At 40.9% G+C, this 15,582-nt stretch overlaps 1 protein-coding gene across 2 annotated transcripts in view; it reads left to right on the top strand.

Moving 5' to 3' along the window:
* Positions 1-15,582, top strand: part of PHEX (phosphate regulating endopeptidase homolog X-linked) — a 214,261-nt gene that overhangs the window by 55,942 nt on the left and 142,737 nt on the right. For both annotated transcript variants that reach the window (XM_036270324.1, XM_036270325.1), the window contains exons 8-10: positions 1,298-1,381; positions 3,263-3,408; positions 13,397-13,490. In XM_036270324.1, coding sequence (XP_036126217.1) covers positions 1,298-1,381; positions 3,263-3,408; positions 13,397-13,490 — 324 coding nt within the window. The remainder of the gene's footprint in view (positions 1-1,297; positions 1,382-3,262; positions 3,409-13,396; positions 13,491-15,582) is intronic.

Raw genomic sequence — 15,582 nt, 5'->3', positions numbered from 1 at the left:
GGGTAAGAAGGGAGCGGCTACTGAAACATTTAGAAAAGAAGGGTCAGATGTCTGCCACTTAGCCCTCTGTGACTTTGCCTTGAAAAATCCATAGTACATGAATTTTTGGCCTGCTAGTAATGCTTACCTCCATGTCTTACACCCCACGTCACTGGGAACATTCAGAATTAGTGGGACACATAGTCCTAGGGAAACTTCTGAAGCTTCCCTGGGAAGGCAGGACAATCTAGTTGAGCACAAATTAGTCATCGTAAATACAGCCATGGAAGGTGTACATTTGACCAATCCCAGCTAGAGAGGTGTGTGCACCAAGGGAGGTTTTATGAATGGAGTGGCCCTTGTGATCAGAGCCAAGGGGAGTTTAATGGAAAGGCTTGACAGAGGAAATGAATCTAGGCAAACTCTTGAATCATTGTTCAAACCTTGGATATGATGATCGTGGATGGCGGTGTAAGGGTAGGAGAGACTTGTGGGAGGTGGGGGGTGGCAAGATTAATGCAAGGGAATCAGATGATGTGATTCTGGGATGGGTATGGGGAGCTACTGCCTGTCCATGATTGTAGTTAAGATGTCCCATGAGGAAGATGATCGCTGATGATCTTCTTAGATCAAATTAAATATGACAGAGGTTAGAAGCTTCAGTTTGTTTTGGTGTTGGCAAAATGGCCAAGGACATGCATATTGGGAATGGAAAGAGTGTGAAGAGTCAAGGCTGCAGACTTGGAAATGTGTGTTTCGATGGTAACTGAACCCATACCTCCAGCACTGGGGTCAGGAGAATCTCAAGGTCAGGGAAACCGGAGGAAAGAAGGAAGTGAGATAATGAGCTTTTGACAGAATGATCACAGGAGGCAGTGGTATCCAGATAGTCTAGTGTTCTTCAGTGAAAATGCGGCCCTAGGGATGAAGGATGGTCTGTGGTTCATGAAACACAGCTCATTATCTGTACACCACAGATGAAGGTAGGATGTTTGTCTCAATTGACTAACCTCAGTTTGGCTGTCAGAACCGGGCCAGTAATAAATATTGTCCTTCCACATTGTAGGTGAGGAAGGGATTCTGGGTAGTTATTTTTGTACTGAAGACAATGTTTCACACTGAACAGGTCAAGAAGTTTCTTTTTATTTTCTTAATCTTGCCTAAAGTGATGTCTTTTTTTTTTTCCTCTTCCAAGTTCAGCACCACGCCAATCTTGAAAAACCTCATGATGTTATGCATATGTTTGGGCACATGTAGAAGGTGTTGTGCAGTAAGAAAAGGTTCCTTTGAAAAAATAACCAAAGTCTCCTTCCAACAGATAATGATTCCACATGAAAATCGGACCAGTGAGGCCATGTACAACAAAATGAACATTTCCCAACTGAGTGCTATGATTCCGCAGGTTGGTGAAAACAATCCAGGCAATTTTATTTCAACTGGTTATTTGACAAGTGATTGTATTTTATCTGTATGTAAATGTTTGCCTTGTAAAACCTACTATCAATCTTTGTTTGTCATCATCTTTGTCCATTACCACATAAACTAGTTCTTGTCTGTGCAGCAGGATGCTTTTTGCTCTAGGGGACAGAAAACCTGTCCAATGTGTCTCACAAACTTACAACCCATTTTGCTACATGACAAAAGTTCAGATGTAGGTAGTTATTGGTGTTGGTTTAGCTGTTTAACAGTGTTGTCAAAAGTCCACTTTTTTTTGTCTCCAATCTATTCTCTTTAGTGTATTGGCTTTTTGACTACATGTTTGATGACTCAAGCTTGCAAGGTGGCTACCAGAGGTCCATATATCACATCTACCATCAGGGCAGGAAAAAGGGAAAAGGGACAGTAATGGCCATGCCTAAGTCTTTTTTTTTAAATCCTCACCCAAGAATATTTTTTCAATTTATTTTCAGACAGAGTGGGAGAGAGAGAAAAACATCAATGTGAGAGATACACATTGATTGGTTGTCTCCCACACGACCCTGACCAGGGCCAGGGACCGAACTGCAACTGAGGTACATGCCTTGACCGAATTGAACCTGAGACTCCTTGGTCTGCGGGCCGACGCTGTAACCACTGAGCAAAACTGACCAGGGCTATGTCTGACTCTTTTACCAGGAAAAATCAAAGCCTTTCTAGTATATTCCCAGATGTCTTTCTTTTATTTCTTACTGAATAGAATTGGGGTACGTGGCCATCCCTACCTACAGGGAAGGCTGGGCCAGGGAGTAACTGGTTTTCTGTTTTATTTCTATTTTATTTTATCCTCACTGGGGGACATTTTTCCATTTTTGTTCAGATAGAGTGAGAGGGAGAGAGAGAGAAACATCAACGTGAAAGGGACACATCTAGTGGCTGCCTCCCGCACAACCCCAACCAAGGCCAGGGACAAACCGCAACCGAGGTACGTGCTCCTAGCAGGAACTGAACCCGGGTCTCTCTGGACCGCAGGCCGACGCTCTAACCACTGAGCAAAACCAGCCAGGGCTGTACCATAGCTTTTTTATCCACTCATCTATTGATAGACACTTGGGCTGTTTCCAGATCCTAGCTACTGTGAATAGTACTGTTATGAACATTAGGGTGCATATATTCTTTTTGATTGGTGTTTTGGGATTCTTAGGGTATATTTCCAGAAGTCGGGGACACATTACTTTTTATTTCCTTTGTGTAAGAAGGGCTGTGCCAGAGGGAAGACCGATAACGGTCCTAGACTATCTGTGTCTGTGTGGACCTAACAGTGAATGAGTTTGGGAACCAGGGAGAGTACAGGAGAGAAGGGGTGGGGGATAGTGAGAGCATAGAATGGAGGTGAGAGTATAGGAGAGGGAGAGGGAGAGGGGGAGAGAGAGAGAGAGAGAGAGAGAGAGAGAGAGAGAGAGAGAGAGGAGGGAGGGAGGAAGGAAGGAAGGAAGGGAGGGAGGGAGGGAGGGAGGGAGGGAGGGAGGGAGGGAGGGAAGAAGGGAAGAAGGGAAGAAGGGAGGGGAGAGATGAGGAGAGAGGCACAGAGAGTCCTGGAGGGAGTAGCAGAGTGAGTATGGGTATTGCCAGGGGAGTGATGTGTTGTCCATATGCAGATGGTACAGAACACATGTTCCATTTATGGTGCAAGCAGTAGGTCTGGGTGGCCGTGATCAGGCATTTATTTTCTAGATTTGAGCAGTTGCATCTTTAATTATTTGGTTGGAAATCACAAGCAATGGACTGTGTTCAACCAACTATATTTGCCTTGCTTGCTTCCTAGCAAGAGGTACTTTCACTCTGTTTTTTTCCTCTTTCTCTTTAGTTTGACTGGCTGGGCTACATCAAGAAGGTCATCGATGTGAGACTGTACCCCGACCTGAAGGACATTGGCCCCTCAGAGAACGTGGTGGTCCGTGTACCACAGTACTTTAAAGATCTGTTTAGGATATTAGGCTCTGAGAGGAAGAAGTAAGAGCTTTCTTGTGTATTTTACTGTGACCTTTGTTTTTCCTTTTAAATTGTAAGGGCTTCCCTCTAATGTCCTTTGAAAACTGTTTTTAATGAAAGTTACATCAAAAGAGTCTTGGGGGAAATCACGGTGCCCTTTGTGACAAATTGGTCAAAATCATTGTTTGGTGGAATTTATTGGCTGCAGTGACAGCACATACCCAATGTTTTTGCTCCTTATTCCTGGTCTTTCTCCATATTTTCTCTCTGAAAACCTAAATTGTTTGTTAGTTTTGTGAATTAGTCATATGATGATGTTGTTTTCTGAGACTTACACATGGATATATCTTTTTCTCAGTTCATTCATGGTCTTTTGCTGCTTTTTTAAAATTCTGGTTTCTTTTTAGCCAATAGGTCATTTTGTAGCAGTAAAAAGAAGTATGCACACTGAAGTGACGTAATATCACTCAGAGCTCTAGAAAAATTATACTGATAAAACAACTTCAGGAACTGTAAGGTTTTTGTTTTTTCTTATTATTAAAATGTGTGAAGATTTGTTGCTGTGCCGCTTTAGCACTACACAACAAGGAAATCCGAAAAATGCCCAGCAGAGAGAATGTACATTTTTGTGAAGCCATTAAGATTTGACTACAGACAATGAAGCACAGAAAGGTCAACTAGTTGACAAAGGCAAAGGCAAATTGCCAGGCCATAATTAAAAAATTGTATGTTCTTATTTGGACTTAGACAAGGCTACGTTGCCAGGAGTTATGTTTTAAAAAAAAAGGCACCTGCGAAGTCCAAGGAAGCACTTAGACACCTTTGAACAGCTGCTGTTCTTTTTAAGATGATACCTTCTTATGGAAAAAGCAGCATGTGTTCACTGAGAAAAGGATGCACAATAGTAAACATACAGAGAAGGGAGAAGTGAAATAATACATTCACTTAAAATTCTACTGGAGATAAGCAGTGATTCTTTGAAAATTCTCTAAGTGAAAATGGAATCTAGAGGTGGATAGTGTTTATGTGGACTACAGCCTTACTATTCAAAGTGTTCTCCATGGACCAGTAATGCCAGCAGTCTGTGGCAAAAATGCAGATCCAAGGCCCCTCCTCCATAGAGGCCCATAATGTAGATCTGGGGTGAGGCCCAGGAATCTGTATTTTAACATGCACCCCAAAAGAACCTTATGCTTACTTTTTTTGGGGGGGACTCACTGTATTAAGGAACTTATTCATATGTACTTTCTAGCTCTGAAATACGTACATATTAAATTTTGGTGGTAATTTCTGTTGAAAGATGGAGTTTGCCATGCTATATATGTATTCTTCAGACCTAGTGAGTTGGTTGTAAATTAGTAGGTACTTTAAGAAATTATATTAATTTGATTTTCAAAAAAGCCTAACTTACAAAAAGGAGAAAGATTGGACCTTAGTTTACTGTATTAGAAAAATCATCTCTATGGTGATGATTATACTTTAGAACTGCAGGACCTATCATAACAAGAGGGACCAAGAAAGACCATGTGTAGAGGGAGATTTTAATCTGCTTCTTGTCAAAATGATAACTTGTTGTAAACGTAGTGAACAACAGTGGAAGAATATATAGCTAGAAAAATTACTTGCAGATAGTCTGTGCATGACAAAAAATGAACTGTAGACATTATGCATTATGAAACTTCATTTTTAAAGACAAAAAATATCTTTCAAATAGTTTACTCCTCAACAACTAATTCATCAAAAACAACTTGAATTCTGTTTATTCCTATGAGATTTTGGGACACTTTACATCTTGAAAAGATTGATAATATTTTATTTGCATATCACAGTAAGTTTTTTTTTTTTTTATCCTAACCCAAGGACATTATTTTTTTTCGATATTTTGTTCAGATAGAGAGGGAGAGAGAGAGAGAGAGATAGAAACATCGACATGAAAGGGACACATCAAGTAGTTGCTACCCGCATTACCAACCAGGGCCAGGGACAAACTGCAACCGAGGTCTGTACCCCTAGTGGGAACCGAACCTGGGTCTCTCTGGACTGCAGGCCGACACTCTAACGGCTGAGCCAAACCGGCCAGGGCCACAGTAAGTTTTTTTATACAGCTAATCACGTTTGATCCTCATTTCTGTTGTATTCCAGGGGCAGTCAAGGAAATGTCCCCTTGGGCCCCCATAGTTACCATATTAGTCAGGACATGCCAATCACTGTAATAAGCATGCCTCAATTCTCACTGACTTGCACAATAAAAACTACTCTCGGCTTATAGAATGGTCCATGATGGATGTCCCTGTAAGGTGGCTTTCCCTCAAGTAGTGACTCAAGAACTCCAGCTTCTTCTTCTTGTGGCTCTGTCCTCCTCTGGATGTTTGAAATCCTCTCCATCCAGCTGACAAATAGGGAAAGTGAAAGAATGGAAGATTGTGCAGGTACTTGTGGTAAGGCTTAGAAATGGTGTATATCACTTCTACCCCTATTGCATTGGCCAGAACACAGTCACATAACCCATTTAACTGCAAAAGAAGCTGGAAAGTATAGTTATGTGCCCAGGAGCAAAGTATCAAATAAATTACCTAATTTTCTTTTGTGTGTGTGTGAAGTCAGTTCTATTTATTATCATGCCACTTTCAGATTATTAATATACGTAGCTAGTTATTATTATCATTTGTTTAATTAATTAATTAATTATTTTATCCTCACCCGAGGACATTTTTCCATTTTTTGCACAGATAGAGTGGGAGAGAGAGAGAGGAAGAGAGAGAGAGAGAGAAACATCGACGTGAAAGGGACACATCAAGTGGCTGCACCCGCATGACCAACCAGGGCCGGGGACAAACTGCAACCGAGGTACATGCCCTTAGCGGGAACCGAACCCGGGTCTCTCCAGACTGCAGGCTGATGCTCTAACCGCTGAGCCAAACCAGCCAGGGCTATTAATTTATTTTTGTTACAGATATTTTTCCTTCCCCCCCCCCATAGATAGCCTCCTCCTGATCCCATCCCCTAATTTTCTCAAAATGACCTTTTCTTGTCTGTTTCATTCCTCCCCTGCCAAGTCACAGTGAGCACCTGATGGTGGGGACTCTTGTATAGTAAGTCTTCACTTATGAAACTTTAAGTGAAATGAGGTATAATGAAACCAGTTTTATCATAGGCTAATTGATATAAATAAGAGTTAAGTTCCTCTAGCATCTCATCAACATTATAACAGAACCATGTTATTCAAGAACCTGCTGGAATTGCTTTTGTAACTTCAATGCCTAGCATAGTACTTCTCATAGTAGATTCCTCATAAAAATTTCTAGAAGTTGTATGAGCACTCTATATATATTGGAAATTAACCCCTTATGGGACCTGGGAAGTATTATCCTAAGCGAAACAAGCCAAACAGAGAAAGACAAGTATTATATGCTCTCACTTATTTTTGGAATATAATGAACATAACAGTTCAAGTCTGAGGAATGGGGTAGTCCCAGAGACGTGGAAGTGGGGTACAGACTGACAATTCCAAGAAGCGGGGGTGGTGGGGGAGAGATAAACCACAGAACTTATATGCACATATGCATATATGCATGAACCATGGACAGGGACAACAAAGCTGGGGACAGGGTGGAGAGGGAGGGAGACGGGGGAATCAGTGGGGGAAAAAGAAACATCTGTAACAAAAATAAATAAACTAATAAAAAAAATTTCTAGAAGTTAACCAGATGCCCCAATCACCATTATCCAGGAGATGATATGTAAGCAGAACCCCAAAGGATAAGGAAGAGAATCGAAAAGGGATCTTGCACATGTTGGGTGACAGGAATAGCATGTTGCCTTTGAAGCAGGAGTCCAGAGAGCTGAGGAGGATTTGAGGGGCTGGTTTGGACCCAGGATGTCTGGAGGAAAAGCTTCAGCTTATTGTTTCTAGGGTCCTCTCAGCTCTCCCCTGGAGGCACCTTTGAAGAACCAGTTAGCCAGTCCTTTTCTAGTTGGGTGTCTCTGCTTGTTCTGAGAATTTACCAGTGAAAATCGCACATGGGTCATGATGATGTTAACCACCATTATGACTAACAGTTACCTTTGATTCTTGAAAGAACTATTTGTTGTTCCTGTTTTACAGATGAAGAAGTGGAGGTTAAGTGACTTGCCCATGGATACACCTCTAAAAGGAGGCAGAGCTGAGATTCTAAACTGAGTCACCCTCATTTCTGTGTTGTGTACTGTATGGAAAAGAGATACTTTTCAGATATTTCCCTGTTAATTTTGGAGATAGACAACCCTGCTGTAATTTTTACGGTTACAAAACTATCTTGAGTTGGCATTAGCTGCTCATTTCTTCTTCTTCTTCTTTTCTTTATTGATTTTAGAGAGAGAGAAGAACAGAGAGGGAGAGAGAGATAGAAACATCGATGAGAGAGAACATCGATTGGCCACCTCCTGCATGCCCCCCACTGGGGATTGGGCCCACAACCTGGGCATGTGCCCTGACCGGGAATCAAACCAGCAACCTCTTGGTGCATGGGTTGACGCTCAACCACGAAGCCACACCTGCCGGGCAGCTGCTCATTTCTTAACTGCTGCTTTCCCCCTTATACCATAGCCCCTGCCAGCATGGTAGGATTAGGCCTCTCTTTCTGACTGAGTGGCTTTGGGGAGAGTGGCACTGACTCTGGAAAGTGGTGCATGGCACAAAACCATGAGCAATGACATCCCCCAGTGGTGGTGCCAGAGACTGGGTTGGCTCTTGAGGGTCAAGGGAGTAGGTGGCCAGGGCAGGGCCATTTGAAGGCTTGAGATGGAGGCTGCCTATGGGGAAATGGAGTTTGGGTTCAAGGTGGAAAGGGGGTGTGAGGATGCAGTGATATGCTTGGTCCTTCAAGTTAGCACACTTCTTTCCAAATCCATGTCGAGTGAGCTCACATGGATAGTTTGAAATCAACTCTAATGGGAATATTTACAACATGAAAATTGGCAAATGCTGCAAATCAAGTTTTTGTTTTTGTTTTTCCTTGGCAAGCCAGTTGTCTAGCACATCACTGGGTGAGGGGTGCTGCTAACTTCTGTCCCTTTCTGCCTCCCTCAGCTCTTCCACCCACTCCTGACTTGACGCTGTCTTAGATACCATCTAATTTGGTCTGAGGAGCAAGACTGGGAGAGGGAGGCTGAGGAAAGATGGGTTCAGAGAGATTTGACTTGGGAATCTTGTTCCTGGCAAGGACTGAACTAGTGGAGGTCATCCACATCAGCAGTGTGTGTGTGTGTGCGCACGAGAGTGCGTGCATGCACAGGCTAGCCTAAAGCAAACCCTTGGAGATTTTGCCAAGCCTCTGTAATCTTTTCTGTCTTTAGTTTTATTTTCCTATAAAGCAGGCACAGTGTACATTAAAGTGAGCTGACTCTTGCTGGACAGGTGCTCCCAGAGGCTTACCTGGACAATGTGCTGTTATGTGGACCTCTTGTAGGGTTTAGCAATGGTGATGGTGATCTAGGGCTCACTGTTCAAAGTACGGCCTACAGAGAGCAGTGTAGGCCTTGCCTGAGAGCTTGTTAGGAATGCAGAACTTCAGGCTCTGCCCTAGACCTACTGCATCACAATCTGCAACTTAAGAAGCTCCCCAGGGGTTTCATATACACATGAAAGTGTAAGAAGCACTGAAAGTCCTAGTTTAGCTGTGTGTGCAGAGAGATGGAGTTTTCCTAGCTCAGTTGTTCTCAAATCTGATAAGCATCAGAATCCCCTGGAGGGCTTGTTAAAAGAGACTGCTGGGCCCCACCCCATCCCACAGTGTCTGATTCAGTAGGCCTGGGGCAAGGCCCAGGAAGTTCTAACCAGTTCTCAGGTGATGCTGAAGTTGCTGGTCTGGGGACACAATTTGGAAACCATAGCCTTAGGCATAACTATGGGCAGTTTTAGGATTGAGGAAGATTTCTTTGGCTTTGAGAACCTTTGAGAAGAAACTGGTTCACCTCAGGGAGTGGGACTGAGTGGAGCAAATGCAAACACTGGAATCTGGGGACCCCAATGTTAGTACTGGATTTGACACATCCTAGGAAGTTACTTAACCTCTGATCTTTGTTTTCCTTATCTGAAAATGGAGATAATAATAATAACCACCCCATAACATCGTGATGAGGATAAAAAAAAAAGAAAGGTGCTTTAAAATCTTTGAAATGCAATACAAATGTAAACTGCCACTAACTGAGAACAAAGGGCAGCAAAAGCTTCTTTAAAAATCATCTTCCTAGTGAGAGGCTTTGGGAAACTACTTCATGTTGCTCTCTTACTGGTGGGTTATCTTCTGATATGCTTTGCTTTCCTCTATTTCTTGTCATTTGGGGAAATGACTATACTGCTGAAAATGCTTTTTGGAACAAAACAAGGATATTATTTGTTATTTTCAAGGACTGTTGCTGAGTCTGATTTTTGTTTTGTTTTGTTTTGTTTTGTTTTGTTTTGTTTTGTTTTGGTGTGTCTGAGCATTAGGTGGCAGTAATTCAGTCATTATGGTCAGATCTGCTCCCGGCGTGGTAATATTAGCACTCTAAAGCTGTGTGCTCCTCTGCGTTCTGTCAGTGTGTTTATCACACACCGGAGCAACTCATCAGCGCCATTGTCTCACTGTGGGAGCTGCCCCGCATTCTATCTCCTGGCTTTCTGAGATCTTGTAATGCTAGCATCTTAGTAATGCCTTGCTCTTGAAGACCTCACACACTATTCTTTCTTTGTACTTACAGCTTTCTGCTAGGTGCCTTTGTCAGAGTATTTTGGGGTCTCTATGATTGGTCAGGAAATTTTTGCTAAATTACTGGTATTCATGCATCACTGTGTAGCATGGGGAGAAGCACACAGGCTTAGAGTTAGATACATCTCAGTCTGGTAGAGCCTCCATCGCTTATTACACTGGGTCTCCAACTTGGCTGCACAATGGACTTAGCTGAGGGCAGTGGGAAAACAATATTTATGCTGGGTTCCACCATACAGATTCTGATGTGATTGGTGTGGAGGTGCCTGAACATTTGGACCTTTAAAACTCCTCAGGTGATTTTACTAAGTTGGAGACCCACGGACTATATAATTATGAGGAGTTACTTAATGGTTCTAGGCCTCAAGTTTCCTTGTATGTAAAATGGGTACAAAACATCTCTCCTATAGCAGTACTGTGGAGGTTCTGGAAAGACCCATACTTCTAAAACCCCAACATACTTCCACCACTATGCTTCTACCACCATCAGACCCCCTTAAGGGAATATCTTTTGAATTCACATAGGATATCTGTTGGCCCAGGACCTTCTAATCCACACCTATGGATCCAGCATAGTTCTTGCACCCAGCAAGCAGTATTTTAAGTTTGAAGAACATACAGACCTTGTGTTAGGGTCAGGCTCTGCCCCACTGACATTCTCTACACTGGAACCTGATTGCTGCCTGTGTCTCCCCACTCTTGCTGGCCTTTTGGCTCCAAGGGTGATGACCCTGCTCATCATCCCCTCTAACACATAAGCTATTGTTACATTATTTAGCTTGTCTGCAGTTCATGTTCTTGCTTCAAACCCCTAAGCCTTCTATCCTTTAGGCATAGCCCAGGCCCTGTCCCTTTCATGACGCATACTGTCATCCCTCAGTTTGAGCTTTGCACTCCTCCTGGGGAAGTGTCTGGCATGCACTTTCGGGTGCTAGGGTCTGCCAAATCATGATTGATGCCCTTGCCTCATGTCCCCTGCTCAGCTAAAAGCTTCAGGAGAAGAGGGACTATATTTTTCTCACCTTTCCATCTCCCCAGTACTTAGAACTATTGTACATAACTAGGTGCCCCAGGATGTGCTGATTGAGTGAAAGGAGGATCTCATATGTACTTAACTATGTGTACCTTCGATTCAGAAACCTGCTTATATGAACAAGCTGAAATCTGAACTCCTGTGTCCCTCAACTAGACTCTAAGTTCTCTGAATGTAGGTACTGGGTTACTATTTCTTTATATTTCTCATGGCATCTGAAACAGTACTTGGGCAACAATAAGTGCTCAGTGAGCAGTTCTTATCTGGCTCAGAAGTAGGTATGTGAACTTAGAAGATCCAAGGGAATGATGTAAAACTATAGGTCATGTTTATTATAGTAGCCTCAACAGAGCTTGGATAAGGGCTAGACTTTACTGATGAAAGCAGTGGTTTCTGAGAGGGAGTGCCACATATTCCAACAATATCCACTGAATTCAAGAAGACAATCTTAAAATTTCTGTATGTCTTTATTTTTTTTATTGAAAAAAAATTAGGTTTTATAGAGTTCTATATAGATAGCCATGGACTCTGCATTTGATGTGTATGGCACTCATGAGTGTGGGCATTGTCACCTTCAGTAGTTTGTTTTCATTAGATATATTGAAAATAATCTCAAACTGTTTACATATACCCACATATTTATGAATTTCATTATCTAGTTTAATCCTCAAAAAATGGACAAATGGCTTTAAAAATTCTTGCAGAGAAACAAGAATTAAAGCTACTACTAGTAAAGTAAGCACAAGTGAATGGCAAGAAAATGGCAGAGGTGGTCCTTTCCCCACTCTAGTGTGCCACCTTGGTTAGCCAGATGACAAGGTAAAAACAGTGGTAGTCTAACCAGATGTGACAAGGATATGGTCCAAAATGTTGTGAAATAGCCAAGAAGACTATAAGAAATGTGGATTTACATCCACTGTCATTCTTTTATTACCCTAATCCTATATGGGTAATGTGTCTGGAAGAGTTAACTAATGGTATTTAAAGAATTAAGTAATGATTTTTGAAAATGTCTTTTTTTCATTTTGTCTTTCGAAATGTTTATTTCTACATTTGTCAAAACATGTAGAATATGTTAATACAATAGTATATCTCAATGTAAATGAAAATACACATATATTGTGTACATATGCTAAAAAATATTTTCTTGCTAGGAGTGCATGTATATTGGGTTAGAGTGCCATGCAAATGAGAGCATTCTTTTTAAAAAATATTTTAAATATTTCAACTACAGTTGACATACCACATTATATTAGTTTCAGACATACAACATAGTGATTAGACATTATATAACTTATGAAGTGATCACCCCAATAAGTCTAGAACAAGTATGGGTTGTTCTTGATGGGCCAGTTACCATCATCATGTCACACTGCTTTCACATTGCTGGCTGACTCAAGCTGTCTCAGGAATGTGTGTTATTAGTCCCCATGATAATGGCAGAGCAGGGAGGAGATGGCTCATTAAAAATTCATCATCACTGTTGAGTTAGAAATTAACTCAGATCACACACCCTTCTGAGGTCAAGGCATCTTTTGCTTATAGAAAAAGACAACACTTAAAAAAGTGTGATGGATTTTTAAAATATTTATGATGAGTATTACATGAGCATATGGGGTTGTTTATATATTTGGAAATGAACAACAACAAATATCTGGAATTTATAATTTGTCAAGCATTTTCTTATTTATGTTAACTTCACAATAACCCTGTAAGGTAGGTGTCATCCCCACTGTATGACAAGGAATGATGAAATCAGCAAGCTTAAGAGACTTGCCCAAGTTCACATATCTAGTAAGTATCAAAGCAGGGTGCAAATCTAAATAATTGGTATTAGCCAATACAGTGCTATTTGTTTCCAAAGATAAGAATTAATCTGTATTTTTTTCAAGTCACCTAATAATTTGAAGGTGTGGGTGTGGACAGTTTACAGACATGAAAGGCTGGGCAACAGTGGACTCCATGCTCTAAGAAAGCAAGCAAAATATTCACAATGAGGCCTGGAGATGGAGTATTCATTTCATCTATTTGTAGTAGGTGATGAAAAGCAAGCCAATTTTGGTTGAGCTTATTGACATTGTATCATCTTAAGTCATTTTTCAAGTGAAAGTTCTGCTTTTTTTTTTTTTTTTTTTTTTAATAAGCGAGAGGTTCCTCCAGGGAGTTTTGCCAACAGTTTTCCCAAGGTGTTCTGCAAAGCATCAGATAGCAACGTAAATATAATAAATGTGCATCTCTCTGTTAACAGGACCATTGCCAACTATTTGGTGTGGAGGATGGTTTATTCCAGAATTCCAAACCTTAGCAGGCGCTTTCAATATAGGTGGCTGGAATTCTCAAGGGTAAGTTTTAAAAAGATTGCAATGTTACATCACTGGATAACTTTACATACAGCAATAGTTTATATATTAACTAATCCAATAAAAGTCATCTTTAGAGATTGGATAGAGGGAGTTTTGCAGGCCAAGCTCTACTTTTTTTTCTTTCTTTCTTTCTTTTTTTTTTTTCACTTTTTTAATTTATTTTTTTGTTACAGATGTTTCTTCTTTTTTACCGCATTGGCACCCCCCTCCCCACCCCACACCCGCCCCTTCCCCGGCTTTGTTGTCCATGTCTATTGGTTATGTATACATGCATATAAGTTCTGTGATTTATCTCTTCCCACCCCCCACCCTCTCTTCTGACGGATGTCAGTCTGTGCCCTACTTCCATGTTTCTAGGTCTACCGTATTCCTCAGACAGTTATGTCCATTATATTCCGTATATAAGTGAGATCATGTGATATTTGTCTTTCTCTGCTTGGTTTATTTCACTTAGGATAATACTTTCCAGGTCCCTCCATGTCGTCTCAAAGGATAAGAGATCTTTCTTTTTTAGAGCTGCATAGTACTCCATTGTGTATATGTACCACTGCTTTTTATTCATTCTTCTACTGATGGACACTTGGGCTGTTTCCAAATCTTAGCTATTGTAAATAGTGGTGCTATGAACATGGGGGTACATATATTCTTTCTGATTGGTGTTTCAGGCTTCTTAGGGTATATTCCTAGAAGGGGAATCACTGGGTCAAATGGGAGTTCAATTTTTAATTTTTTGAGGGAACACCATAGTGTTTTCCATAGTGGCTGCACTAGTCGGCATTCCCACCAGCAGTGTATTAGAGTCCCCTTTTCTCCACACCCTCGCCAGCACTTGTTGTTTGATGATTTGCTGATGGCGGCCATTCTGACAGGTGTGAGGTGATACCTCATTGTTGTTTTGATTTGCATCTCTCTGATGATTAGTGATGTTGAGCATTTCTTCATATGTCTCTTGGCCATTTGTATGTCCTGTTTGGAGAGGTGTCTATTCAGCTCCTCTGCCCATTTTTTAATTGGGTTCTTTGTCTTCCTTTTGTTGAGTTATATGAGTACTCTATATATTTTGGAAATTAACCCCTTATCTGATGTATCATTGGCAATGGTGTTCTCCCATACAGTGGGTTGCCTTTCCATTTTGATGATTGTTTCTTTTGCTGTGCAGAAGCTTTTTAGTTTGATATAGTCCCATGTGTTCATTTTTTCCTTTGTTTCTGTTTCCTTAGGTGATGTATCAGTGAAAATTCTGCTGCTTATGATGTCCAAAATTTTGTTGCCTACATTTTCTTCTAGAATTTTTATGGATTGACGGGTCACATTTAAGTCTTTTATCCATTTTGAGTTTATTTTTGTGTATGGTGTAAGTTGATGGTCTAGTTTCATTTTTTTGCATGTAGCTGTCCAATTTTCCCAACACCATTTATTAAAGAGGCTGTCTTTACTCCACTGTATGCTCTTGCCACCTTTGTCAAATATTAATTGAGCGTATTGCCTTGGGTCCATTTCTGGGTTTTCAGTTCTGTTCTACTGGTCTATGTGCCTGTTCTTGTGCCAGTACCAGGCTGTTTTGATTAAAGTCGCTTTGTAGTATAACCTGATATCTGGTATTGTGATCCCACCTACTTTGTCCTTCTTTTTCAAAATTGCTGTGGCTGTTCAGGAACTTTTTTGGTTCCATATGAACTTTTGAAGTATTTGTTCTAGTTCTATGAAATATGTCGTTGGTATTTTATGGGGATTGCATTGAATCTATAGATTGCTTTGGGTAGTATGGACATTTTAATGATGTTAATTCTTCCAATCCATAAACAAGGTATGTGCTTCCACTTTTTTATATCTTCCTCTATTTCTTTTTTCAATCTCCTGTAGTTTTCTGCAAATAGGTCCTTTACTTCTTTGGTTAAGTTTATTCCTCGGTATCTTAATTTTTTTGCCGCGATGGTAAATGGCATTGTTTTTTTGGTTTCTCTTTCTGTGAGTTCATCAATGGTGTATAAGAATGTCGTCGATTTCTTGACGTTAATTTTGTATCCTGCTACTTTTCCAAATTCATTTATTAAGTATAGTAGATATTTGA

The sequence above is a fragment of the Molossus molossus genome, unplaced genomic scaffold (assembly GCF_014108415.1).
Source record: "Molossus molossus isolate mMolMol1 unplaced genomic scaffold, mMolMol1.p scaffold_m16_p_2, whole genome shotgun sequence".
Taxonomy (NCBI): domain Eukaryota; kingdom Metazoa; phylum Chordata; class Mammalia; order Chiroptera; family Molossidae; genus Molossus; species Molossus molossus.
The sequence above is the reverse complement of the archived record's forward strand: the minus strand, read 5'-3'. Positions and strand labels throughout refer to the sequence as shown.